The sequence below is a fragment of the Euwallacea similis genome, chromosome 4, assembly GCF_039881205.1.
Source record: "Euwallacea similis isolate ESF13 chromosome 4, ESF131.1, whole genome shotgun sequence".
NCBI lineage: Eukaryota > Metazoa > Arthropoda > Insecta > Coleoptera > Curculionidae > Euwallacea > Euwallacea similis.
In genome coordinates this window covers 765,882-793,567 of record NC_089612.1, presented here as the reverse complement: position 1 = coordinate 793,567, position 27,686 = coordinate 765,882, and the positions used below count along the sequence as shown (strand labels likewise).

At 38.1% G+C, this 27,686-nt stretch overlaps 4 protein-coding genes across 9 annotated transcripts in view; 3 read left to right on the top strand and 1 right to left on the bottom strand.

Moving 5' to 3' along the window:
* LOC136408104 (uncharacterized) overlaps positions 1-11,042 on the top strand; it is a 45,254-nt gene extending 34,212 nt beyond the window's left edge. For 2 of the 5 annotated variants that reach the window (XM_066388914.1, XM_066388916.1), the window contains one exon: positions 6,864-11,042. In XM_066388914.1, coding sequence (XP_066245011.1) covers positions 6,873-7,733 — 861 coding nt within the window. In that variant the 5' untranslated portion in view covers positions 6,864-6,872 and the 3' untranslated portion in view covers positions 7,734-11,042. The other 3 variants (XM_066388917.1, XM_066388915.1, XM_066388913.1) reach the window with 3 other exon arrangements.
* Positions 11,043-11,647: 605 nt separating this feature from the next.
* Positions 11,648-15,538, top strand: Grp170 (Grp170 co-chaperone). The gene is made up of 7 exons (XM_066388912.1): positions 11,648-11,798; positions 11,912-12,527; positions 12,880-13,022; positions 13,076-13,451; positions 13,504-13,710; positions 13,763-14,116; positions 14,169-15,538. Exons 2-7 carry the CDS (start codon positions 11,918-11,920, stop codon positions 15,260-15,262), a joined length of 2,784 nt encoding a protein of 927 aa, XP_066245009.1. The 5' UTR covers positions 11,648-11,798; positions 11,912-11,917; the 3' UTR covers positions 15,263-15,538.
* A 505-nt stretch (positions 15,539-16,043) lies between these two features.
* The window catches only part of Appl (amyloid-beta-like protein), a 42,780-nt gene continuing 31,137 nt past the window's right edge, over positions 16,044-27,686 (bottom strand). The window contains exons 4-11 of one of the 2 annotated variants that reach the window (XM_066389700.1): positions 19,938-20,159; positions 19,678-19,881; positions 19,137-19,627; positions 18,845-19,088; positions 18,515-18,792; positions 18,257-18,463; positions 18,056-18,206; positions 16,044-17,638 (exon numbers count right to left, since the gene is read on the bottom strand). In XM_066389700.1, coding sequence (XP_066245797.1) covers positions 17,529-17,638; positions 18,056-18,206; positions 18,257-18,463; positions 18,515-18,792; positions 18,845-19,088; positions 19,137-19,627; positions 19,678-19,881; positions 19,938-20,159 — 1,907 coding nt within the window. In that variant the 3' untranslated portion in view covers positions 16,044-17,528. The remainder of the gene's footprint in view (positions 17,639-18,055; positions 18,207-18,256; positions 18,464-18,514; positions 18,793-18,844; positions 19,089-19,136; positions 19,628-19,677; positions 19,882-19,937; positions 20,160-27,686) is intronic. The other variant, XM_066389701.1, reaches the window with a different exon arrangement.
* On the top strand, positions 24,507-25,105 carry LOC136408688 (cytochrome P450 6a8-like). Its single transcript, XM_066389815.1, has 2 exons — positions 24,507-24,830; positions 24,965-25,105. The coding sequence occupies exons 1-2, from the start codon at positions 24,507-24,509 to the stop codon at positions 25,103-25,105; spliced, it is 465 nt and encodes a 154-aa protein (XP_066245912.1).

The following is a 27,686-nucleotide window of genomic DNA, read 5'->3' as shown; positions in this document are numbered from 1 at the left end:
TCTATAAGGGTAGAAAAAGCTATTACCCTCTTGATTTATATTTTTTTATTTTTGTTAATTTAATGCGTGACTCTGGTACAAAATGGCGTTGTCCGGAGCTCGTGTCTCCACTATTTATTTCTCTGCTTTGGGATGCGGTTTTATTTCCGATGTCGCTGATGGTTTGTGTATCAGTCTCCAGGAACGGAAAACTGTATTGCTGATTACACAACCGGACTGAGTATCTGCATGACAACTGGACGTTGCTTCTTGTATTTTACATCCACTCGGCAAACGCTCATTAAAATAAGACATATAAATTTGATCTCATTGAAACCAATTTCGTTTAAAGCCTTTCAGGGTATTAAATGGCAAGTAGGTCAGTGGGTCAGCTAGATGGTCAGTAGTTACTTTGCCTTCGTAGTTGAAGGAAAATTAGGTAATGGCCCCTCGGATTAATACTCGATGTTTCAAAATTTTAAGAATTCGGAGCTTTTATGGAGAAACGAACTTTTTCTGCTGGGAGCCTGAAACTTGATCCCACAATATCGCATCAAAACCCACCTTTGACCATAAACCCAACAATCCGACATCCATTAAGCGTCCAACGGCAACATCCGTAAGCTCTTTGAACTCGGTATATAACGTTATTAAGTCAAAACCATTTGGGCTTTTGGTCACGTACTTTAGCATAAAATGTAATGCTCGCAAGCTTTCCTCGTTTTATTGCGTTGTTCCGTATTTTCTCATCATTACTATTATGATTATTATACGTCGGGAGTTGTGTCAACTTTGTTGATTAGTACCTACTGTTGCATGAGTTAATCTATCGGTTATTAGATCATCTCTCCTTAAGGCCTTTCACCGGCAAATTCTTAAAAATCGTGTTTCCCCTACACTTTCCGGGAAACCATTAAAGCGTGGAGAAGATTTGAGAGTTTTAGCAGGAACCCCATTGAGGGGAAACTTGCCCCAAAGGGCGTCCGCTGCAATAGGGAAATTGTTTAAAAGTGTGTTTTAGCGTCAACAACAATAAAGAGATTACTGGACAATTTGAGGGTAAATAAGATACAATGAATGTGAGCAAACAAGTGAAATTCCCCAATATTGAGCCAAACAAAGGAAAGTAGAGTCCTGTAGGAACGTCCTAATCACATCGAAGTTTCGGAGTTGCGACGAGTTTTCCGTTTTAGCCGTGGAACGATATATTTTACGAGAGAGGGGCTTTTAGCCCAACGAGTCGAGCGCTTGATTTATCGGCTGGTTTCATAAACACACTATATACGAACCGGCGCTAAATTATATCGGATAATTATTTAGCGGCTTTTAATGTTGATGTAATAGATTAACGGACCAATGAAATTCTATCGGATCCAGATGGATGGTGTCTACCGGTCGTAGTTTGTTGCTCGTATCCAGTTACAATTCCAGCCAGCAGTGATTCAAATGCGAGCCTACACCTGGAAATTACGCGAGAAAAAATGCTCTTGACTCAATGGCGAACGCGTGCCCTTCCTGCTTAAGTGGCGAATGCGCCGCAGGCCAGCAAGCATTTCGTGGCAAATCGCATTTTTCTACGATGGAAAAATGTCCGTCGTCGACGATCAGAACAGAACTGCGGCGCTTAAATAATGTAAGACGCAAAACATGGTCAAACAAGCGAAGAGCTAACTTTGGATTTGGGGTAAAAGGAGACTTTGCGTAACTCGAACGAAATTGGGCCATGTCGCGAAAGATTTGAGCTCTATCCCGGTTTGTCGCCCAGTCATCGTGCGTCTTCGGAGGCCCGGACATACGCGACACGATATTGCCGGAACAGTCAAACCAAATCGGAATGAAATTTGAAAAAGCGATTTTTACCTGCTGCCAGCCGGGCACGATCTCTTACGAAGAGTTATTACATTTCTATGAAATTAACCTTTAACTTCTTAGACATTTTTTTTCCAAAATTTCAATCGAAATTTGATATTTCTCGCGTGTGGAACGGGAGGAAGCCGAGAAACCCCATTAGTACCACGAAGCGTTATTGTTTGGTTTGCAAAGCCCTCTTGACAAAGAACGTCGCTCCCATGTAACGAGTCTGGTAAAACCACGTGTCGATTTATTCGCGTTGAAATGACCCCATAAGATTCCGCAATGAAAAATACAAAATAAAATCATAAAATCAATCTTGTTCGAGCGATTTATAAACTGCTCGCCGTCCCAAATGGGTCACATATTTTTTGGGTCATTTTTTAGCTCTCGTAATTCTTAAACGGACAAACGGATTTGACCTATGCTGAGCGCTGTTTCACCGCCCATCTAATGTAGTTTTTCTTTAACCGTTGAGTTTTAAGTTTCCCAATTGCATTATACGGGGTGGGCAAGAAACACGTGCACAAATCTAGTACGCCAGAAAATTGTTCGTTCCAACGTGAAAGTGTAGAGAGTAGATAAGGCCAACACCTCAAGATGTTTTTGCACGCTTCTTGAATGGAAAAGTGCACTTTACCGCCCTGCTGAAGTAAGTTTGGGTTTAGGGAGCTACCTATTGTCTATATTTAAAAACTTACCGCTTCGCGTTTTTACGACACAGCTTGACTGCCTACATTACGTACCCTCCCAGTTAAAAACATAGGGAATTCTCAAATATTTTTTTTCTTACGTGGGACTTAGACCTAATTGGCTCTTGCGTGTGGAAGCACGCATTTTCCCGCACTGAGTGTGGGAAAGATTTGGCCTGCGAGCCTCAAACGTGGCCTCCGTAACGGGGGCCAAAACGTCTTTTATGATCTATCGAAGGAGGTAAAAGTGAAAGATGAAGTTGGGCTCACGACGCTGAAGAATCACGCAAACGCAATGGATCGGATAAAAAATATTTTCAGTTAATTAGCAATTAATTTATTCCAGTTCGATTACAAGTTAGTTCAGGTTAGTTATGTTGTTAAGTCCGAAAAATGTAACGTTTTTTTTTGGTGGATATTTAAAGGCGACTGGAAAAATTCCAAGCTCTGCAATGGTCAGCTTGGGGTCAACCCCGAAAATCCTCGTCAATACCAGCTTAAATAAAGATTTTTAATGCATTAGTTAACCATTAAAACGAGTAATTAAAACGAGTATTTGCACCTACGTTATTAAGTTCCATTTTTCCTTCAAGTCTTATATTAAAAATAAATTAGTCCACATAGCAAATTAACATTACTGTGGTGAGTATGGCGATAAATGGTTGCCCAATGTTTACATTATTTATCTCAATAGCATTTTGCCATGGTCGGCTGACTTTCGTTTATTAAGTCCTTTTTTATAATTGTGCAAAGCTTTGTTACAGTCCGTAATGGGTTTAAATTGAAACGTTTGGCTGCCGTGATAAGAAAACGCGTTAAAATCTGGATTCGAATCTTCCGAAATTTGGCTAGAAAACGCTTTTTGTTTGTCATTTTCCCGGACTGGAGCTTATCCAAGAAAAACCGGGGCTATTTCGCGCCCATAGGAAAATCTCTAAAATTATGGATTTGAACGGGAACTCGAAATTATCCGTATCAATTCGGGCCGGTTCGATTTCTAGAAAATTTCAGGCAAATGCGACGACTTCCCCCCATTTAAGTCATCGAGGAGATAAATCTCTCCTCGGCCATTCCCTTCAGGTTTATATTAACAACTCCTTAAACTTGCTTCAGTTTGTGCTTCTCAGCATTATCCCGAAAGGCAAAACATTAATCAGCAACATCAAAGCTCAGCTTTTAATTAGCTGAATTTGAAAAATCATTTAAATGTTTACGACTATTAATAAATAGTATTATTCGGTCTCAACCGGTAGCATTTCAATGAAGCCGCCTCAAGGATACTTTAGACAGAAAACAAAGCTGAGTAGTAATAGTAGTAAGCAGCAGTGATCGGTGGAGGTAAACACGTTTGTTTCGCTCGAAAGTCGGACGTCACCAAAAGTGTTTAGTGTCGGTGAAAAAACACCGAAAATGTGACCCTTTGTGCGCCACAATCAGCGATTCAGGTAGAAAGGAATACCGCTATTATCTTGGCGTCATTATCTCGAAAGCTTATGCCAAACATTTTTCGTAAAATGCCACAGTCACAGTAGTGGTTCGAATTTAATCTAGACACGAAGTGGAGTGCTTTATCAGTGCTTATCAGTCAGGTCAGTTAACTCAAAAATTAATATTTTCAGTGTTTGTTTTACTTTCGACCCATTCGTACGTGCACCGTTCGTTGTCTATCCCAAATACTTCACTCCGTTGTTTATTTTCGCAAGTTCGTGTTTTGGTATTCCGCACTCAAAAATAGACTACAGCAGAATAGAGAGAGGTTGGTGATTTGCCTTAGATTACCATAATTCAGTCACTATAACGAGTTTGCCCACGTCAAGGCCTCTATAACACAGTGATAATTAACAACTCTTTCCTAATAGTTATTAAGAGCTAATGGGGAATAAGTTATCAATTCGAAACGCGGCGAAAGAGTCGTGGATTATACTGTGTGTAATAATTACCGACTTGAGACCATTATGTACGATATGCAGTTATTAATTTCATTGCCAGTGATCAATACGTTGCGTCACCAGTCACGTCATCGTCATTAATCATCGCTGGTTTCACCATGGTTAGACAGGCGATAGTTACCATTATGTCTTTGCATGGGGTGCAGTTGGGGCTTCGTTCCGGCCTCATCCCCGGACTGCAGGACGAGAATCGTTCCGAAATAGTGCGACCTCGCACGGGAAAGTCCCTGATTGGGCGGCGAGATAGATTACGGACAATTTGTTGTATCAATCACGTTAAAAATACCACTTTTAAGGTCGCGATGTTTTCCTGCCCGGTGACGTCACCGTTGACGTCACCCCAGGATTTGCCCCAGGCCCAGAGGAAAATGGCTCATCGTCCGAGAAAAAGCGAGATCGTTTGTTAAATTGTTTTTGGTCGGAACGTGTAGGTCGACGAATGGCGGCGGGAGCATTCGGAACAGAGTTTGAGCTCCCTGCGAAAGTGAAGAAACACTTCTTCCGATTCCTTTTGAGCCTGCAAGTGACGAGCAACGCGAGGTCAGTTCGGACGAGGATCGACTGACCTCAGCCGACCACTGCCGTAACGGCCACTCGGGCCTAGGAACGGAACACCGCATATTCGCAACTCGGGGATATTTTTTACGTGTCGTGAAAGTGAAGCAGCGCCACTTTCGCTTCTTCAAGTCGTAGAAACTGAGAAAAACTAGATCAGGTTAAAAAGATTCGGCATGGACTTTTACCAGGTATTGTGCTACGAAAGTGGAGACATTCCAACTTATTCCTGCGCCGAACTGAAGATCAAATTATTCACCGTTTGAACATGAGAAACGAAAGAAGCGGCGTGTTGCGGGTCATTTGAAAAGCGAAGAAATGAAATAACGAAGCTTCTTCGGGACTTTCCCCGCCGCTTCGGTTCCCAATAAAAAGAAACACTAGTCCAGGGGGAGTGTAACTAAACCCAAATTTAGGTGCTGTGAAAGTGAAGAAATAGCGGCGCTTCTCAGATAAAACGAAGTATCAAGTTCTTTTTTGACAATTTTTAGCCCCCGAACCAGGGCTAGCCAGGAACCAAATTTAATCAGTGTGAAAAGGAAGAATCAAGGAGTAGGTTTTTTTTAATCATTTACAAGAGAATTTCGCATTAAATTCAGCCGCGATGAAAGCGAAGAAACATAAAGTTCTCCTCGTGCGAACTAAACATCAAATTACTCCCTAATCCCGAACTCGAGAAAAGGGCCAATCTTCAGTTTGAGAAGATTTGAGTGCTGTCAAACAATTCGTCACCCTTAGAGCCTCGGCTCAGAGCTGCTCAGACTCGTTAGACTTGTTTAACTAGCGCCCATAAAAGTGACCGTTAAACCACTAAAACAAGAGGTGTTTGGACTGACTGATGTACGTCCTTTCTGATCTACAGCAGATTAAGATTGCGACAAGTTCCTGCAAGTGCTGTCAAGTCGAAACAGAAACGAAGCGTTGCCAGATTGATTAAGCTAAAATGTTGCTGGGACAGATTGATTAACAGAATAATTATTCACAACAATATTGTGTGGCAAATCACGTGCTTTTTGCCCACACTTTTGCGAAAAAAATAAAAACCAAAAATATTTTCAGGCTCTAGTTCAAGATCGTTTACGGTTTGAAGCGAATGATCACATAACAATAACGCCTTATCTCCATCTTGATAAATAGCGAGAAACATCTTTACAGGAAACGTTACCAGACAATCTGACTCCTTAGTAACAAAATTTTTCTGGGAAAAGTTCGTGTTGCGCCTATGGCTTTACCTTTCTCGAACCCCTTGAAGGGCATCAGGTAGGGTGAAAGGCGACCCGGAAAAGAAGATTATTATGCCGTGATTGACCACTCGATTAAGGATTCATATGTTTTCGTTTCGCCCCGAAAGGGACAAAACTCTCGTGGTCTAGGAATTTCTGAGTGGACTAAATGAATTTACGATCAAGGATTTTCGTGTTAATTGCCCATTTAAATGTAGGTCATCGCCTAGATTCGGATCTTTGTTCCACTGCTGAAATACCTGAGCTAAATTCAATGTTTGTCCTGCTAAGTTATTATTTGGTTTTATTTAGCAGCTGTGAGATAAGGCCGCTATAAGGGAAGTGATATCAGGTATGTGCTTTGGTGACGATTGAAGCGATTTGGCCCCACAAACAAAAGCAAAAATAACTGATAAACAAACAAGCTAAAACCGATAAATTTATCTATTATTATCCGGCAATCAATAAGTATTACCTTTACGTACCGGAATTGTGAATGCACACTAATTAAACTCGTGTATATAAATCGTACGGAATCCAGTGCAAACATATTACATTGACTGATAACGTCATGATAATGGCGTGATAAACTCATTTAAGCGTTCTCCTTGCAGATTAAAATCATGAGGACGCCCCAGCTGCCCAACGCCTCCAGCCCCATGGACGACTGCGACGACATTTTCGGGCCCCCGCGCGCCTACCCCATGGCCTACCCTCCAAGGAACCGCCCCTCGATGATCTCCCCCAAGTACAAGCAGAAGGAGGAGCGGAGGAAGGTCCTGAAGATTAGCCTCAATAAGCTGAAGAAGATCGACGACCCCGAAGCCAACCTGTGCAGATCTGTCCTGATCAACAACACAATGAAGAGGCTACAGCAGGAGACCAAGGAGGAGAAGTCGCAGAAGCAGCAACTGAACTATCCAAGGTGCTACAGCAACGACAGTTATTTGAACATTAAAACTGAGTTTATGAAGAACGAGAAGCCTTCCGAGGTCGTGAGTGAGTTCAGTGGCAGTGAGAGGATCGAGGACGATTTCCACGCGAGGCTCGAGGAGGAGATTAAACATGTGAACGCGACAGTGGTCTCGAATGGTTTTGAGTCGCAAACCCCCAAGAAGAGACAGTTTGAGGACATGACTGATGAGTGCGACATGCACGATGTGCTGTCGCAGTTCTATCTCCCTCCCACTCCTCGCATGCTCACAGCGATGGACGAGGACGAGGACGTGAACGTGGTGGACAGTGACCCTTTAGTAAAAAGACTGAAACTGGAAGAAGCTTCGCCTGTAATGGAAAATTCAAGCTCCTTCACTGACTACAGCAAAAGCGTGACAAGCTTCATCAACAACAATTTGCCATCGACGAGATTCAGCAGTTCGTGTCTAATGGAGAGTGAAAGTTCTTTTTCATGTGGACAAGCCTCGATGTTCGGAGAGATGCAAACGAACGTTTACCATAGTCTTATAGCCTCCCTAGAAACGTAGCGCCTTTTGGGGTTGTTGGACAGTGGCGCCGAACTGTGGTGAGTTATATTACATCAAAATCGAGGGAACAAAGATTTGAAATCCGCCCCTGCAAGCGCTCACCGACTCTTCCTCGCCAGCCACAAGGGCTTTCAATTGCTAATGTGATATATGTGTGAATATATACGAGTACATTAATCCGTTAAAATTTTGAATTATACAACTCCTGTAAATCACACTTAATATCCCATAGGTTATAGAAAATGGATAATTCACGAATTATACTGGATTTCGATACGGTTGTGTTTGGCCAAATTGCCGCAATGCTGACAAAACTGTTAGGTCTTGATATCTGGTCAGAATTTTCGGCTTTAGCTAATAAATTCCGTGCCAAAGTTACCCGAATTTACGTGAAGTCGAAATCTGTGTTAAAAAAAAAAAGGAAATTTTGTTCAGCCAGGAAAATCGTTAATTCTGGCAACGCTGCGGCAAACATTTGTCACGCAGGCTGGCAAAAGTCATGTTACTTTAAAGGTGACGTTGTCACTGTCTCTTTTATTTACACATGTTCTTTTATGTCGAAGATCACTTAAATTAAACGTCAGTTGCCAAAGTTAAGACGATGTCGTTGCATGTAGTTGAGGAGAACATTCAGCTTTTTCAACAGTTTTCGGATCGTTTAGTTAATCTTCAAGTATATGCTGGTTAAAGAAAGGATTATACCTGACAGGGTGATCTTCTTTTTTCACGATACAAATAATCGTGAAACAGGTGTCATTTGTCAAAGTCGAGAAAAGGTAGCTACGTTTAAACCCATCAATAACAATGAAAATTTATTTTCTGATGTCTGGTGTCACTTGTCGACGTCGGGGCAATGTTACAATGTTGAAACACAAGAAACGCAGTAAAAATACGTAAACTTGAACCGCTGGAAGTAAGGAACGTTCATTTTATTTGAAGAGAATTCGAACATAGTATCAGCTGTCAAAGTTAAGGCAACGTTGCCGTACTTAGACATTATATTGACACATAAATAGGTATAAGTTTTCTTCAAGCACTTTATTGGTCTCTCTCCAACCTTTAAATTTCCTGTCTAAAGTGAGAAATGACGTACTAAAGATAAAGAAAGTTCAGTCAATAAATTCACTCGGGAGGAAATGCGCTGCCAACGTCGCCTAATTGTTTTGTTTAAAAAGTTGCCCAGTGTCGTGACAACTGTCAGGGGTTGGGCGACATTGCCCCGTTGACATTGATGCGCTGAGATCCGTTCATCGTTTCGAAATCTTGAAATTTTAGTTAAAAATTTTCCTACTCAGCAAGATCGCGCCATCAACTCCGGTCCGTTATTTCGATTGAAAATCTGGTAAATGTCGTTTCAACTTTCCATTTCGCGGCAATGTTGCCCCGTAAATAAATATATAGAAAACAATTTTTAGGTATTTATACAACTCAACGAACAATGTAAATCGATTAGTCAAACTGAACGAAAAACCAACAACGATATATTCTTTTGTTTGATGTTGCGTCAAACATCGTGTCAACTGTCGGAAAGGTGTCAGGTCAATTGTCAGCATTCAAGCCACTTTGTCGCATGTAGATAAGCGAACTGAACTTTCGTACCGTTTGAGAACAGTAAGGCAGCTGACGAAAAAGAGGTTGGCAACGTCATCGTTTGTTTGGTATCCCACCTTATTGCCAATCGGTAATACCAGAGCTAGACTGTGTGTTGCCAACTGTCATCATCGAAATCGTCAGTTTGGCTACTTCACTTTCCTTCGTATTAACCTGAATTAAGACCGAATTTTACGATTTCTAAACGAGGAAATAACCCAAATTCAATAACAAACACGAATTAACGTGTTTAATATTCATACCGATGACTCCGAATGTTCAAATAGGCCAGATTAGATACCAGGACACGCTGTGGTACTTATAGATGTCAGCACTTGCGGCACGTATTGATTACCATACAATACATACTGTTTGTTGAGCAGTACCTAATTGTTTAGTTTAATACCTTATTATTTGCTTATAACGCTCTCTACATGGGTGATGATCTTTTGAGGGAACAATGCACCTTATTATTGGACCAAGACTTATATCATCCGCAAAGTATATAAGATGCATTGATAACTTATCTCTAAAAAAGAGAGCCAGGGCTGTGATATACCTAAATAATTATTGATTAATACAACCATTAAGCACTATTAATAATAAGAGTTTAAATGGTAGATTATGTATAGTAGTGTGTGTATATTTTGTCATATTGTATGCCTTCGGAAGTCCACCCCTCGAGGCGTCTTTTATAGTTCAAAGCACGGTAGATCTGGGGAGCCTTCCGATGGGGGGGGAGGGCTTTTGGGGGTTAGAGCTGCAGTCAATCTTCCTCCAGAGCTTAATGTGAGAGTACTTATTATAGCAATGACAAAACCAATAATAAAAGCTTCTTTTCTAGTTTAATTAATTTTCTCATGTGTGCTTTTTTGTCGATTGACGAAACTCTATTAAAATTCAAATCAAACATGGTGACCGTAACATTCTCAAATTGATGTTATGTGGAACTTATAATGACCCAAATTGAATCACTCGGTGTGGGATTTAGTGTAAGTTGCACATAGCACGAGTTGGGAAACCGCAATTATTGTTAAGAAACTGAATAATAAACAGATGGAATGAATATTTTAATTTTTTTCTTTAAATTGTTAAATAAAATTACATATTTGCCGTATGCGTAGAATTAACAATTTGTTTATTAATAGTTCCGTTTTTAGTTATAACATATTTTATGCAAATTTCGGACCAATTTTGAAATTACTTATTATTACTATTATTATTATTATTATTATTATTATCATTATCATTATTATTATTATTATTATTATTATTATTATTATTATCACTAAACTTTTATTTATCCTTCTTGATTTATTGTTTCCTCTTTATTGTTACTTCATTAGGTATATAATTGTTTCTAATTTCTTCGGCCAACTTTTATCAATTTTATCAAAACCAAGACACTGAGACGTAATAATGTACATAAACTAAGCGAAAGCCCTTTCGTAACGTATAAACATCGTATAGTTTTATAACTAATTATATTGTTATCTTCGCAAGTAAAAAATTAATATTAGCATTTTACTTATATTGATGTACCAAAATATGAATGTTACCGCTCAGAGGACTATCTCGTAACTGTAAATATGTAAGTAGGTAGTACCGTTTTTATTTTCGAAGTGCATCGCACGTATATGTTAGGTAGATAATGTGTACATGATGGCATCTTTTGTCTGTGACACCTGAAGATGCAATAAAGTACCTGAAAGTGAAAAAGTTTTGCCTTATTTTCTCCTCTTCCTTAAATTCCGGAAGAATATGCAAAATAAAAAAATTCACATTATGATTTGAAAAATTACACTACGGGGCAAATTTGAATATTTCAGCAGGTAATAAATAATTAAATTGTATGACTTGCGCCATCTAGCAATAGCACTCTAAGCACCATCTAGCAATATTATCCTAATATCCTATTTAGCACTATCACTCTAATCGCCATCTAGCAACACCACTCTAAGCTCCACCTAGCATTATCTCTCTAAGCGCCATCTAGCAATATCTTCCTAAACGCTATCTACCAATATCATTCTGAGCGCCATCTAGGAATGTCACTATCACAATAAGTCCATTCTCACCAATTACACGCTGCAAAAAATATTTCAGATCCTCTCGTCTAGATAACGCAACACTCGAACATGAGATTGCGAAAACCAATATCGTCATGCAAAGGTCTTCCTCTTTCATTAACATTCGATAAAAAGAGAAACCAGCTTTTCAATATTCCCCTATATCTCATGTGATTAAAGCTCTAATGTTTGATTGGATGTTACGATGGCCAATAAACTTTTGCCACAACTGACAGTTCAGTGGCGGGCGGAAAAACATATCAGCTGTTTTCATTTGGCATGTGTGTACGATTCTCTGACGTGGTTTAAAGAGAGAAATATTTTAACTTTAAAAACCAGGAATTTGAATTAAAATAGCTCCTGCAGCGCCGCATAACAAAAGCAGACGCCCTGCACTTTCCTCTGAGTAAGTTTTACCATTTTTCAATTCAAATCTTCACTGTATTCTCAGAAAAACCCCAGTCATGCATCAAATTTATAGGTTGTTTTTGTCGGCTTCAAGAATCTAAATGTTTTTAGCTCGAAATGAGGCTGGCACTAGCACTTCTCAGTGTTATTTTAACCGCACTCACCATCCAGCATGCCTCAAGCTTGGCAGTAATGTCTGTGGACTTGGGCTCAGAATGGATGAAGGTAGGAATTGTCTCTCCAGGAGTTCCAATGGAAATCGCCTTAAATAAAGAATCCAAGAGGAAAACTCCTGCAGTTATTAGTTTCCGAGACAATGCCAGATTGTTTGGTGAAGATGCCCAAACTGTTGGTTTGAGATTCCCAAAACAGGCCTATGCCTACATCCTTGATTTACTAGGCAAAAGCATAGACCACCCTTTAGTTAAATTATACCAAAAACGATTTCCTTATTATGAAATTGTGCCTGATGAGGAAAGGGGCACAATTCTCTTCAAGCAAGATGATGAAACACTGTTTCGGCCTGAGGAACTTATTGCCCAGTTTCTGCATAAGGCAAAGGAATTTGCAGAAAATGGGGCGCAGCAGCCTATTACAGAATGTGTATTGACGGTGCCTGGGTTTTTCAATCAAATTGAACGAAAGGCATTACTGCAAGCTGCTGAATTGTCCGGACTTAGAGTTTTACAGTTAATTAATGACTATACAGCAGTGGCCTTAAATTATGGTATGTGTTAGACATATAAAACATTTTGGGGCAGAAGGTGTTTATAGAAATTATGTTTCCTTAAACTAAGTAATATTTGTGAACTGTGGCAACCATGTAATTTTGCTATTTGATTATACAATGCGTTGTTCTACCAATAACTGCGCTGAAGTTATGACATAAGTGTTAAACAATGTTGCCATTTATTCAGATTTTTCATATAGACATATTTGAAGACTGGTAAAATTTCATTTAAAAAAGCATTTGATATAAACACGTTACATATGGAATTTCATTCTTTTCATGTTATATTTGAGTTAATTTAATTCACATTTTGTGGATAAAATCCATTCAAACATGATAATTCTTTCAGGCATCTTCAGGACCAAAACTTTCAATGAAACTGCCCAATATGTCTTATTTTATGATATGGGAGCGTCTTCAACCACCGCTACTTTAGTTAGCTACCAAAATATCAAGACCAAAGAGCGAGGATTTGTGGAAACCCACCCACAAGTAAGTTAATGAAATTCATAAAATTTTTCTTTTTATTTTTTAATATAACTTAGGTATCAGTATTGGGCGTGGGTTACGACCGAACTCTCGGTGGTCTCGAGCTCCAGCTACGCTTACGCGATTATTTAGCAAAAAAGTTCAACGAAATGAAAAAGACTCCCAATGATGTCTTTGAAAGCCCCAGAGCTTTGGCAAAACTATTTAAAGAAGCCGGAAGACTGAAAAACGTGCTTTCTGCTAATTTAGAACATTACGCCCAAATTGAGGGCCTGTTAGATGAGCAAGACTTTAAACTGTTGGTCACCAGAGATGTCCTAGAGGGTTTAATACCAGATTTACTAGAGAGAGTGTCCAATCCTGTCGATCAGGCTTTGAAAGCCTCACATTTAACTATCGATGTAGTCAGTCAAGTAGTTTTAGTCGGGGCAGGTGTGTTTGTAGATATTATTTAAAGATTTTTATGTATATTGTAATAATTTAGGTACTAGAGTGCCGAAAATTCAGGAAATACTCCAGAAAGCCATAGGCCAAGAACTGGCCAAAAATCTTAACACAGACGAGGCTGCAGCAATGGGTGCTGTTTACAAAGCGGCAGATCTGAGCACCGGCTTTAGAGTAACCAAATTCCTAACCAAAGACGCAGTCTTATTCCCCATTCAAATAGTTTTCCAAAGAGACACCAAAGAAGGTTTTATTAAATAGAAATTAACTCTATTTTTTTTGCAATAAGATTTTTTTAGGCATCAAAACAGTAAAGCGTACCCTTTTCGGACTAATGAACCCATACCCCCAGAAGAAAATAATAACTTTCAATAAACACACTGATGACTTTAATTTCGTTACTAATTACGCTGACTTGGATTACCTGCCTGCAGATGAAAGACTCTATTTAGGGGCCCAAAATCTTACTGAATATAAACTAACTGGGGTTGCTGATGCATTGAAAAAGAACTTGGGAGAGAATACTGAAAGCAAGGGAATTAAGGCTCATTTTAGCTTAGATGAATCTGGAGTGTTGAATTTGATAAATGTAGAATTGGTAGTGGAGAAGACTGTAGATTCTTTAGAGGAAGAGGGGACTTTATCCAAAATTGGTAAGTTTCTTTGAGTTAAAAATAAAGGTTTTTTTTAAATTTCATATTTCAGGAAATACTTTCAGCAAACTTTTTGGAGGTAAAGACAAAACTGAAGAGCCGCCTCAAGCTGATGAGAAGCCGGTACATGAAATCCACGAAGATGACAAGCCTGAACAACCAAAAACTGATAATAAATTCGAAAAAAAGGAAGACCAAAGCAATAAAAACTCCACAAGCAACAAAAATGCTACTGAAACAAAGGAAGCTATACCAAAAATTGTCACCCACAAAGAACCAATTAAATCCTTTGAAACCTTTTTGTCACTTTCCACTTTAAACAAAGAGCAGTTTGAGAAGTCTCTGGAAAAAATCCAGAAGCTTGATCAAGTGGAGCGAGAGCTTACACGAAGAGCGACAGCATTAAACAATTTGGAAAGCTTCGTGATTGACGTACAAAACAAACTGTACGAAGATGAATATAGTGTAGCTGCCACTGAAGAGGAAGCTGGGAAAATCCGGCAAGCTTGCAGTGAAGTTTCCGACTGGCTTTATGAAGATGGATCTGAGGCTGATGCAGCAACCTATGAACAAAAATTAGATGATCTTCAATCATTGACTCGAGAGCTTTTCAGTCGCGTTTGGGAGCATAAGGAACGACCCGAAGCACTCAAAGCTTTGCATTCAATGTTGAATCACTCCAGCGTGTTTTTGAAAACGGCCAAAAACTTCACTGAAAGTTTAAACCCGGAGAATTTTGTCTTTAAAGACTCAGAAGTTGATGTTTTGGATAAATTGATTAATACCACTACTGAATGGAGAGATAAAATGATCAAAGAACAAGAGGCAGTGAAGGCATTTGAATCTCCGAAATTGAGCGTGAAGATGTTGATGGACAAGATGGCGGCCCTGGATAGGGAAGTCAAGTATTTAGTTAATAAGCTCAGGAACTTTAGGCCTAAGAAGGTAGAGAAACCTCAGACAGAAAATACTACTAAATCGGACGAAGAAAGTGGGGATGATAAACAAGAGTCCGAGGTTAAAATTGAAGCTGATGTAGAGGAAACGATAGAGAAGACTACAGAAAAAAATGAGAGCAAAAAAGAAAAAATTGAGCCTTCAACGACGGAGAGCGATGGACAGAACGATTCTCATTCAGAACTATAAATTATTTTAGTGAAAAATGAACAGTTTTAGTGCATTTATTTATTTTCGTTAAGTTAGTATTTATATTTTTTCTTTGGAATTGTTAATTACGTCTGCATCGCTCTCGAGTGAATTCTATTAAATTATAATAATAGTGTCTGAGGCATAAGGCAACTGTGATTTTATACCATATTAATTAATGTTAATTCTTCTCAGATTCTTTGTTCATTTTCACTGTGTGGAGGTGTTTTATCACTGAATAGGATAATAAATGGCTGAAGGCAAAAGTAAAAGAAATGAAGAGTTTATTCTGTAATGGAGATAACAATTTTTAAAATGAAACGTTGAAAGTCTGAAAGATCACTTTGAAAAGGAAAATTCACTGGTTTTCTTGTCAATGTCGCATTGGCCGCTTCGTCAAGAAGCGATGTTTCGAAGAAGATTCTCTGGGCATGGAGTATTTTTGTACAATTTTTCCCGTCTTAAAGTTTGTGGTTTGTTCTATTTTAATTAGTCAAAAAGATGTTATCTTGGTTGGAAAAAAACAAGTAATATATAAGCTCTATTTATATTTGACTTTAATTCGCCTTTCAGAACTACACAGATACAATTGCACACCTACAGAAGGCGATTTTACGGTCACGTTTGTTCAAAAAGTTGTGTTTGTTTTTTTAATCTGTTTGTGCCACATGTTGGTTGTGACTAATATTTCGAAACCAAAAAATCTCATTTTTTGCTTAACTTCATTCTTCAGTTTTAATACGTAACTACAACAACCGATTATTCATGGAAAAAAGCAACAATAGTTTAATAATTTATTTATTACATTAAATTTAAAATTACATGGCCACAAAACATTAAAGTTAACTACTAAACTAACCTAACAAAATTTTTATTTCACAGAATCGAGGATAAAGGTTCAATAAAGGTATCATTTTAGTACGAAACGTTATTTAGTTTTTCTGTAATCAGCACGCGAACACGCTTTATTGAAGGTTCATATAGCCTAAGGGTTTAATTTTAATAATATCTTAAAAGAGGTGAGGGAAATGTAAGACTTCCCCTTATTTCTGTACACATTTAAGCTACATTTGTTTAGTGTATAATAAGTAACGTTTAATTTTAAGCACGAAACGTTAAAAAATACTGATTGACTCTTTTTGAAAAAGGTTTGATATGAAGTTGCTACGAAATTAAGCTCGAATCTGAACCAAAGTTACTGTCAATACTACAGTATGTACAAAGATAAAACCAAAACATTAGCCGAATCAGTGCACTATCTCGAATCAAACAATCCTTACTTCCCTCCTTGAAACCTTGCACCTCCTGTCGATATTAGTTGCTAATTCGAAGATAGCCTGTATTCTCGATCAATTAAAGACATTATTACTATTCATTATTATTATCGTCATAACACAGAAAGCTGCCAATAATTAAAATTCGCTCACCTTCACAAAACTGCAAATAAGGTGTTAAAAAGTACCAAAATGCTGTGAGGATTTAAGTATAATATCAGTGATCCTATAGTCTAATATTTAATAAGTAAGTGTTGCACTTAATCGGCTGCATTTGGTTGAAATATAAATAGAGAAAACTTCGGTCAAACTCGTAACAAAAATAAGACTTTGTACAAAAGCTGTCAAGTAACATTATGCAGTTACATCTAGTTTTTTTATTATTAGGTAGGTATATTAAATATGGAGGGTACCATATAAGTCTAGCTGCTAATTGATATTGTAATAATACACGCTTTGATCAGCTATATCTATAAGTTACTCCTATACGGCACATAGTGTATAATTACAATACTTCTCTACAAGAGTGACTGGAAATAGTTTAAGGCCCTCAGTTGACTGCCCTAAGCCACTGGCATCACTCTCCGATTCTAAAGGTTACATTACTTTAAAAATGTGGACTGTCATATGCAAAAAACCTTCTCGACTATTTAGTTCTCCTTAAACTCCAAAATATTTTAAATATATTTTTGCATATGTAAGAATTATTATTATCAAGTTGCTTTTAAGAGTATTAAGTACAAATATTACTAACATTAATTATTTTAAACACAACAAGCGTCAAATGGAATGGTTTAAATCTTGTAGTTAGAACTAAAATTATCTTCAAATATAAAAAACTTAACAACATATAATTTGAAAGGAAGTTTAAAATATTGCTTAACAATTATAAAGAGACAGAGGAATATTTCCGAGAAAACGAAAGAGATAATTTAAAACTGTCGACGGATTTAAAGCAAAATATGTTTTTGTACACCCCTCCAGACTTAATCTTACTCTTTCACCTCAAAATACTTGTAGGTGGGATTTTCGTAGCCGTTGATTTGCATATTGGCCACATGTCTTTCTTCGGGAGTGGGGGCTTGGTCTACTTCTACAAATCCTAGAGAAAAAAAATATGTACATTTTTTTCCCCACGAGACGCCCTGAATATTATTGAAAATTATTGCACATTTACACTTACACACTTCTTTAAAACGTTTTTCTATTAATGTTCTTATCGGTTTTCGATCTATATTTTCAAAATTTTGGAAAACTATTTTTCGGTAGGTTTAGGTGATTAAAACTCAACTTTTTCACATAGATTTAGAAGAGACAGCTTTTCAGTTTCTTGTTTGTTGAGCCTTTGCTATCTCTTCAATTTGTGGAAATTTGATTTTTTTTTTCTATGGGGCACCTTGTAGTATATCATTGAATATTATGAACCAACCATCTACCATTCATAAAGAACAACTGTTTTAAGCCTATTTTCTTCATGTTATACTTTCCTTAGCGCTTTAATTATTACAATTGGACTTACCTTGACTTTGAGGAGATCTAGCAGATCGGCGTTTAGCTACCGCCACTGCTACCACAATTGCCGCCATCAATGCCATGCCTGCGAATGCCAGAGTAAAGTACACGCTTCTTCCGTCTTTGTGACCATAAATTTCGCGTCGAACCGAGAAAGTCTGGAAAAAAAGCATGAAAAATGATTCAACCTAGTAATCTATAAACTTGCCGGTTCCCCATGTCCAATTTCATGTGACATAATATGGGCTACTCTGATCACATCTTGTCGATGGGAAGCTGCTTTCGCCACCTCTTCTACAGCCTCTTGTACAGCCACATCATCTACTTCTTTGCGATTTACTGGAGTGGCAGTTATCATGTTGCTTTCGGTGTCTGCAGCGGTGCTTTCAGCGGTTGAACCCACGAAAACCGGAGTCTAGTTTATATGAAATTATGCAAGAATTCTTTAATGAAGGAAATAACTTACTGATGGTTTCTCATTAACAACCACTTCATCCTCAATGTCTTCGTCGTCAATATTGATGATTTTCTTGCCCAAAGCAGCCTCCACTCTCTTCTTCTCTTCCTTGAGCTCTGTCCTCTCCTTCTTGCGCTGCTCTTTCCTCTCCCTCTCCTGCAGTCTCTGCCTCTCCCTCTCAGCCTGCTTGGTGGCCACCTCCGCCTTGTATTTGTCCAGAATGGCCTGCTCGGCATCGGAGGTCATCGCTAAGAGAGAACCAGGTGTTTCGTCTTTTGATCGCAGAGCTAAGTTCGGTTTAAATTAGCCTTTTCTTGATTCATTGCTACTACCGCTCACCTTGAATATAATCGTCCATCAACTGTCCAATTCTAGCGGCCAACTCTGGGTATCTCTTTAGCATTTGCATACTTTGATTAACGGTTTTATCAATGTCAGTGAGGCGCTCTAGGACTCTGGGCTGCTCTCTTGCCGCTGCTTCAATACTACTCGCTAGCAAATGACGATAATGAGAAATGGCATGAGCTCGGTCTTTATGGAGCGATCTTAGGAGCTTTTGAAGACATTTCTGGACTCTATGGGTCTGAAAAAATAATTTAATATATTATAATTAACTTATAAGAAAACTTACATTAGGAGGGTTTTCATTTAACGCTTGAGTATAGCAGGTCATAGCTTCCTTTTTCCTTTGGTTGATATGTGCCAGCACTCTTTGCTGATGCATAGCTGCTAATTGATGCTTCTCAGCATCTCCCTCTTCCTCCAAAGCTTGTACAGTTTGCTGAAACCTCTGAGTCATCCTCTGTTTGAACTCATCAGCCCCTTTAGGGTCTGTAGAGCGCATATCTTGGTAGCGCTCTTCCAAGTCAGACCAATCCTTCATCACCCTTGTAACTTTCTCTCTGTGGGTTTCCTCAAGGCGCTCTTGAGCCTCCTTATAGCTTTGATGCTCGTTTCTAGGATCGAAGTGGGTGAAATAGGGATCGGGAGTGCCTTCAGTGCTGGGTTTTTCTGTGGTAGTTGTAGTGGTGGTGGTGGTAGTAGTGGTGGTACTGATAAATACTTTGCTTGCTGCACCGGTGGTGCTCTGAGGGGTTGTGTCCCAGTCGCTGTCGTCATAATCTGAAATTTGAATTTTTAATAATGGTTTTTATATTATGTTGGTATGGTACCATCATCATCTTCATCGTCGTCATCTTCAGCATCAATACTGGGATCATCGGCCAACTCCGTATCATCAACTAAATCATCTAAATCATCATTATCGTCATCCTCATCGGAGTCATCATCTCCATTATCATCTAGAGGGTCTGAAAATACATCTTGTTCTTTTTTCAGGATGGTTAAGTCAATTGGCTTCTTGGGTTTCACGTTTTCTATACATATTAAATTAGTAATTAATATTTGTTTTTAAGAGGTGTGTTGGACGTACCCTTGAAATGTTTTGGACAACAGACAAATTCCACACCACTAAAAAGGGAGATTCCGCAGGGGAGTAGCATTGCAAAGGATCTGAGCTGCAGACCTTTATCTTGGCAAGCATTTCCTGCAGTCGCATTCCATCTACTGAAGGTCCAGCAGTTGCTTTGGTTGTGGATATGATCAAACATGCAGTTTTCTGGGACAAGGAGGGCGTCGGATTGGAATGGTCCTTCTGGAAACGGAAGATGATGGATTATAATGATTTGTGATATTACATAAAGTTGAATAAAAACGGGCATATCAAGCTATAAATACATATATACATAAAAGAAAATTAAATTCATTTCTCTTAAAGAATTTAAAAAAGTGGCACTTGGAAATTTATACCGGGTATTTTGGTAGGCACAAGAATGAGATTTTTTTTTACTTTGAAAACGGCTACTTGAGCAACGAAACACTAAGGGGTCTTTTTTATTAATAATTGATGGAATATTAAACAAAAACATTTGTATTAAAAAAGTCAGTGGCGTACCATTTTTTCCGTTAAAAACATCTCATTGAGTGGTTGCACGGGCGCCACTGGTGTAGGCGGAAATATTCTGCCTACTCCAAAACGTGCTCATTTATGCCGCCATAGCGTGTTCCTAGTGTCCCAAACCGTTTTTGAAATATTTAAAAAATATATAAAAAAAGAAATTTAATACTCTGTATCTTGGAAACGAAGTGATTTCGGACCTAACTTTATTCGACATAAATATTTGTTTTTATGAGCTATACATCCCCTGAAAGTTTGTTGACATATTTATGAAACACCCTGTATATATGCATATACAAAAAAAAAAAAGAAATATAAATATAAATATTTTTACGGACTTCAGTGGTGTTTGCCGCCTAAAACATCAGCTTGTAAATAAGAAACTCTGTATATTTTGGGCTATTTATAAACTAAACTTCAAGGAGATTCAAGCTTGGAGGCTTCAAAAGAAATTTTTGCTAAGAGAAATTTCTTTACTCATTTGCATCCAAGTTTTAAGAAATTTTCCCAACAATTTTCTCTTGTTGATGGGATTTTCAATATCAAGCAAAATTCCATTAATAAACTGCATTTCCGAGGGTACATCAATTCCCTGTGTCTCAAGACTGCACACAAAGAGGCGGCCAAATTAATAGCCCTATGTTCCTGATAAATGCTTTCATTTAAGGGTGCGATAACTGAGCGGGTTTGAGGATATCTGGCTGCCGCCATAGAGTTGGAAATTTAGCTCCTGATAGTTGGAGTTGATTAGATTAGACGACTTTGCATGGGTAATCATATTACCGCAGTAAATTCGGGGAAGATCCAATTTGTAGTAACAAACAGGAGAGAGAAGTTTGTCGCTTATCGGGCACATTAAATCATCAAAAGTTCGACCTTTTTCCTGAAGAATTCAATCCCCGATTGACTTCAATTTGCCCTGTGGGATGTAGAAAAAAGCCTTTTAATTTCCGTAGACCGCTGACAAATGCGCCAATTTTAAGGACCCTAGAGGCCCTTTTAATGACCCATTTTCATACTCATGGCGAGACAGTAGGATGCATTTATATTCGCGAGAGTCTCCGAAATTCTTTAATTTAGAAACTAGGGAGCCTGGATGCGTGGTGGATTAAATTAAATTCCTAGAGCACCTTGTGGGTTTTTGCCAGAAAATTTCAGATGGTATGGAACCTTTAATGTTAATTAAAACCCAAATTTCTGCAAATTACCTTTAATATCATAAGAATTCTCGTAAATGAATATTTTAGATATCAAAATCTTAGTTGTTTCAAACTTTCAGATACGAGAGTATCTTTGAAATTCCCTAAAAGGGACACTAAGTCCACTTTATATTACGTTACGCTAAACCGGATTCCTGCAACGCCAAAGTTAGACTCAACAATCATTTTAAAAGTTTACTTGCAAATACACAGGTGAGGCCCTTCGCCGAAGAGCAAAAGGGTAATAAAAACAGTCCCTTTTCCCTTGTTGTCCTTACCGAATCTGCCTGGTCCAAACCTCTCTGGGTCGGGGGTGATAAACATTTGGTGCCCTTAGGAAAACCCCAAATGAGAATGCACGCGAGTGCCTTTTCGTACTCTCAGATCTTTGTCTGGAACCCTTTAATCTTTGGTAGAGCTTTTGGGCGTTATTGGGACTAACGAGTACTTTTTTGAACGCTGTACTGTCTATGTTAAAACAAGAAAAAAAATCAAATCTCCGGTAGTTATCATTGACCACTTGCTTGCAAGCAAATCTGCTTCGCGGGGATTTCACAGTTGCAGTTGACAAATTATAAGAGAGGATAGTGAGAATTGCTAAATCAAAAATTGAAAGTAAGAGTAATGCATCTAAATGAAGCTAGAATTGAAACGGAAGAAGAATGAGCCCAAAGTGATGTGCTCTCATGTTACGCCTATGAACATCGCCGTTTTTTGGCAATATACCCCGCATGGGTGTTTCGGTTTCCATTATTTTCGAAAACGTGTGGCCCTGTGTGATAAAACTCTCACCCCCCTCAAAGCCCTTTTCCTTGCAAGAATTAGAATTTAAGTACAACCCCGCCCCGCTAAATCGGTAACTGTAACATAATAACAGAAGGTCCATCTCGCCATATAACTAAATATCACGTTCTAAAAAGGAAGGCAATAAATTAGCCGATAATTCCGTCTTAGCCGCCGCACGCCTATGTGTGTTAGCCCCCGGTCTTAGTACTTAAGAACTTCACAATGCTTGTAAACCCTCTCTTGGTCGAATTATCGCGTCGACGTATATTTAACCCAGTTCTTCATTTTTGTAAACCTAATCGAGGTGCATTATTTAACAATGAAATAAATGACTCTGTTAGTTGTTCCCGAGTTTGCTGTTCCCAGTTCCGTTGCACCAGTTTAAGTGGGAGGAACCCAGAGTCGAAAGTGAGATTAAATCCGCTAGAGCTTTGTCGCGATAAAATAGAGCAAAAGTTTTCGTTTTTCGAATTGAGGAAGTTCGACAACGGTCCTGAGAGCGCTTGAACCACTAAACTTACAAATTCGCGATCACGGTCCGCTTGCTTGACAAGTGAGGGTGTTCGCCTAACTTACAGTTTTTAATTACGAGCGAGAGTGAGTTTGCTTGCGAAAATGCGAACGTCGGCGAACTGAATGAGACGTGTGGTGCACACGTCGGCAAACTGAATGAAACGTGTGGTGTGGTGCACATAGACGAAAGCGAGAATATTTTTTATTTTTATTCTGGAGCTCGTCAACTGAGGCGATTTTGTAAAGTCGAGGTTACAATTTCGACGCACAAAAGGCGCACAGTTCGAAGTGAAAGTGAGAAAATTCGTCTTTGGGAACTTACAGATTTTGCAGCCGGAGAATTCCTGGATTTAAAAGGGGAGAAGAAATATTTGAGGTCTCGTTTAAGACAGAAACCATTTTATTTTCCTAGTAAAACAGAACTCTTTTCTTACCTATACCTTTTCCAATTTTACATCCCCAATAAATCCAGATAATAAAACGTCGAATATACTCGATAAATCCATATAAATGGCCCGCGGAAAGACGCTTCTAAGGGAAATTTTTCTGTCAGTTTACTGCCCCATAAAGATGCGTATTTGCTGCCAAGGCCCTCGTACAGATTTCTTAGTAAGCAACAATTCGCAATAAGACGTTTTGTGTGCATTTTCAAGCAAGCGAGAGTTTTTCTCTGTCTTGATAAATCTTCTAATTTAAAAAAGCTTTAATACCCCTTTTACTCGTCCTATAAACACTGCTTTGTCGGATTTATAAATGCAACTCCAGCCCTTTTCCAGTAATTGCAGCCATTTATCCTGTCCAGCAACGAGCTATTCGTCACCAGCAAATGGTTTTGCAATAAAAATTGATCGTCAAGTAGATAGAGATGTATTGGAGCTGTTTTATTTCGCTCTATGTAGAGATTTCCTTTCGATTCAGTATAAATTGGAAATGCAGCCAAAATCTGATCGAAATTAATATTTTTTAATTTCCAGATATTGTCGAATCTGAAATAAGTAAAATTACGATGACTTCGCAAGTGGCACACCCGCGTAACTGGTTAGATAAATAAATTATGTGCAATTAAGGAAATTTCGAAACGCCAGTTTCGACTGTAACTGATGAGACTTAGCAGGGCTTACTTCAACTAAAAAACAGCATGACCGTGCGAAATCTCTCCAAAATTTACGGCCATGGAACCTACTAGGGTCCCAACAATCTTAGTTTGCACTCATTCGAGTTGCATTAAGCAGCGAGTTAAAACAATGTTCGCGTTTGCCCTAATTTTAGCGTTAACAACAATAATTTTGTGCATAAAATGGCGTCAAATCTACTGGAGAAATAAGGGCGTCCCAGCACCGGATCTAAAGTTTCTCTTTGGTGTTACAAAGAATTTAGAGTTCAGCGGAATCGCATTTGGGCAAGCTTCAGTGAATGCTTAAAACGCATTTAGAAACAGGAATTGTAAATTTGGAGGCATTTACGTCTTTTGGGCCTCAATTTTCATTCCCCTGGATCTGCACTTAATAAAATTTAGAAGGATTTCAATCACTTTACGTCCCACGAAATGCATTCCCATTTTAGTAATGTGGTAACAACGAATTTGTTCAATTTAGATGGGGAGAAGTGGAGGTCTCTTAGACCCAAACTGACTCTCACTTCGGTGAAAATGAACATGATGTTTGAGACTATAATGGAAAAACCTTTTCCCTCGGAGAAGACATTGGAACAGCACGAAGAGAAGCAAAAATCATTTGCAATTAAAGGCATTTCAGCCACGTTTATCATTGACATAATTGGAAGCTGCACCTTTGGCATTGAGTGTAACTCCACGCCAGACCAGGAAAATCACTTAAAAAAATATGGAGAGAAAACGACGGCGCCTCAAAGAGCATAGAGGCACATCTAACTGTGGTAACACCTGTAGCTATTCTTGCAGCACCGCGCTTTAAAGTAGCAAGCTCTGATGTCAATGCCTTTTTCGTCGACTTAGTCAAAAACACAATAAAATCGAAAGAATCTTAGGGAATATACAGAAAGGACTTCATTCAGTTGCCTTTAGAGCTCAAAAACCAATTATCTGAAGACGACATTATAGCCCTATGTTTCGTTTTCTTTTTGACTGGATTCGAGACTTCTTCAACAGCCATGATTTTCGCCCTTTGAGAGCTTGGTCGAAATTTAGAAATTCCGGAAAAATTGAGAGAGGAAATTGCCAGGATTCTGGACGAGCACGGAGGCAATGTTAGTTACCAAGCAATCATGGAAATGAATGGAAATTAATGGAATATTTAGATCAAGTTGTTAACGGTAATTTTCCCACTGGAGGAGAATTTTTTTTTAATTTCAAAAAATTATTTTAAAGACTTTAAGGAAGTTTCCTGCGGGTCCAAGTATTCCGCCAGTGTGCATCAAACCCTACAAAATCCCCGGAATTGTCATAATCTTAGTTAGGGTTACTAGCGTGGAGACAACATCTGGACCCAAAATACTACCCATATCCAGAAGTTCTTGATCCAAACAGATTTAGCGAAGACATCAAAGTTTAAAGGTCAAACTTTACATTTCTACCCTTTGGAGAAGGGCCAACGCCAAGAATGTGCATAGGTAAAAGAAATGATATTTCATCCACATTATAAAAATGTTAAAAATATCTTTTTTATTAATAAATCCATTGGTGCACCTATTATTGATTGAAATCCCAGGCAAGCACACTGATTTCTTAAGGGACAAGAACGTATATCAACGAATTAAACGTAATCAATTATTGTCTTACTTGCTCCTAAAATTTCGAGCTCCGATATCTCAGGATCTAGGAGAGAAATTGGGTTAAACACAGTTCAAATTAATGGTATGTAAATAATGGCCATGTAAATGGTGTTGAAATATATCTTTTCATTTCTGAGATACGGGGTCAGTTTGATAAACTTTCTAGCGATTTTAAAATAGATCCGATAGAAGTGCATTAAACTTCATTTCCGTCAACCAGTAGCGTTGTAAACAGCTGCATTTCTGAACACTGCAAAATATCTTTAAAATACCTCATAAAACTTAACATTTTGAAAAATGACAGTAACTAAAAGTAACTTTCTACAACAATGAAACTTTTATTTAAGTGTTAGGAATCGAAAACTGATGTTTGAACATTTTTCAAAAGGGGGTTGAAAAGTTTAAACATCTGGGGATAATCTCTAGTTGGCACCACTTTCTAGACTTCATTGTAATATACCGAAAAAATGTCTCATAATTATTTCCAGAGGTGATTTTTCACCGGAAAATTCTTAACAAAATGCATTTTTTTTTGTTATTTTGTCGACTATCTTTCAATGAACTGCCGATATCTTGAAAACAGTAATATAAAATGTGCATAAAACATTCATGACAGTCTTTTCTTCTATTTTAGATGTGTCTTGTGGTTAAGGCGTCTCAAACTCCAGTTTCCAGGTCCAAAAGCTGCATATTCACTTTTCCACCCTAACAACTTACTTCAACGACATAGCTGTTATACATATTTAATAAGACAATTTAAAGAGAAAAAATAGAGTCACCTTTTGCTATTTTTCAAGTTGTGCCTTCAATAAAATCGTGTCTCTCTAATAATAGCAGAATTAGAATCCTGCAAATTTGACTCACAATAAACGCGGTTATTGCGACTTTTTTCAAAAACTGTTAGACTAAGCTTCATATTTTTTTGCGAGAATGTAGGTCCCTTTTGCTCCAACATATTTCTAAATTGCACGTGCAGAGGAAGTCTCTTAGTTTAGGTGTAAAAGCTGAAAACAGATATTTGAGAATTTAGTAAATCGAAAAAAATTGAATATTTTTATGTTTATTCCCAATTGTCATTATTTTTTTGACATCATTAAAAAACTTAGGAAAAAAGACAAAATTTCGAATATTATCCTGTAGTGGTGGTTTATTACTGTAAAATTTCCCCAAAATTACAGTTTTTTGGAAAAACTGAAGTGGCAATATTTCGCAAACAGTGTGTCACCAATTGAAGGAGCAAGATAATGTGCGTATTCAGATACGTTCCTGTTGATATGTTGACAAAAGCATGTGAACCAATTCTGATAACTGAATGGCAAAAGCTTCTCAAGGAAAAATTTTCATAGAAAAGCCAAGAAACAATTAAAAGCTAAAATCTGCTGTGATTCTACAATGATTACCTTTCACGCCTCGGCGTACAATGATTAGTTAGGATTCAATTAAAACAATCATCATGACAGAGCCAAACAACCGGATCCCGCCAATGCAAATTATGGGTCAACACTCAAATCTATTGTTGATTTTGTAGACGAGACAATGTTTTGATTATCAGTTTATTTTGGGAATAACAATTATAATAAATCTTTAAAGCAAAATTGATATTTATGTGTGTCGCCAAAATAAACTTTAACGAGTAAATTTCTCCTTTTGGAGATGTATACTATAAAAAAAAGATTTTTTACTTACATTACTGGTAATCACAATTTCAACAGAATATTACTCTTTTGCCATACGTGTGAGAAAACATACTTTATTGGGAATTTTTCGAAAAAATTATTGCAATCTCATTATATCTTGTGATCTGTGGGCAATTCAAATACTTACCTAATCTGTTTAAGAACTTAACGTTATTACGCATATTCCATTAGGAACGTAGAACGACTTCCATGATTAATCAAAACATTGCTAGTGAAACATTTTAAGTATTTCATGGACCGTGCAATATACCACTACCCCAAAGATATTTTAACTATCCATT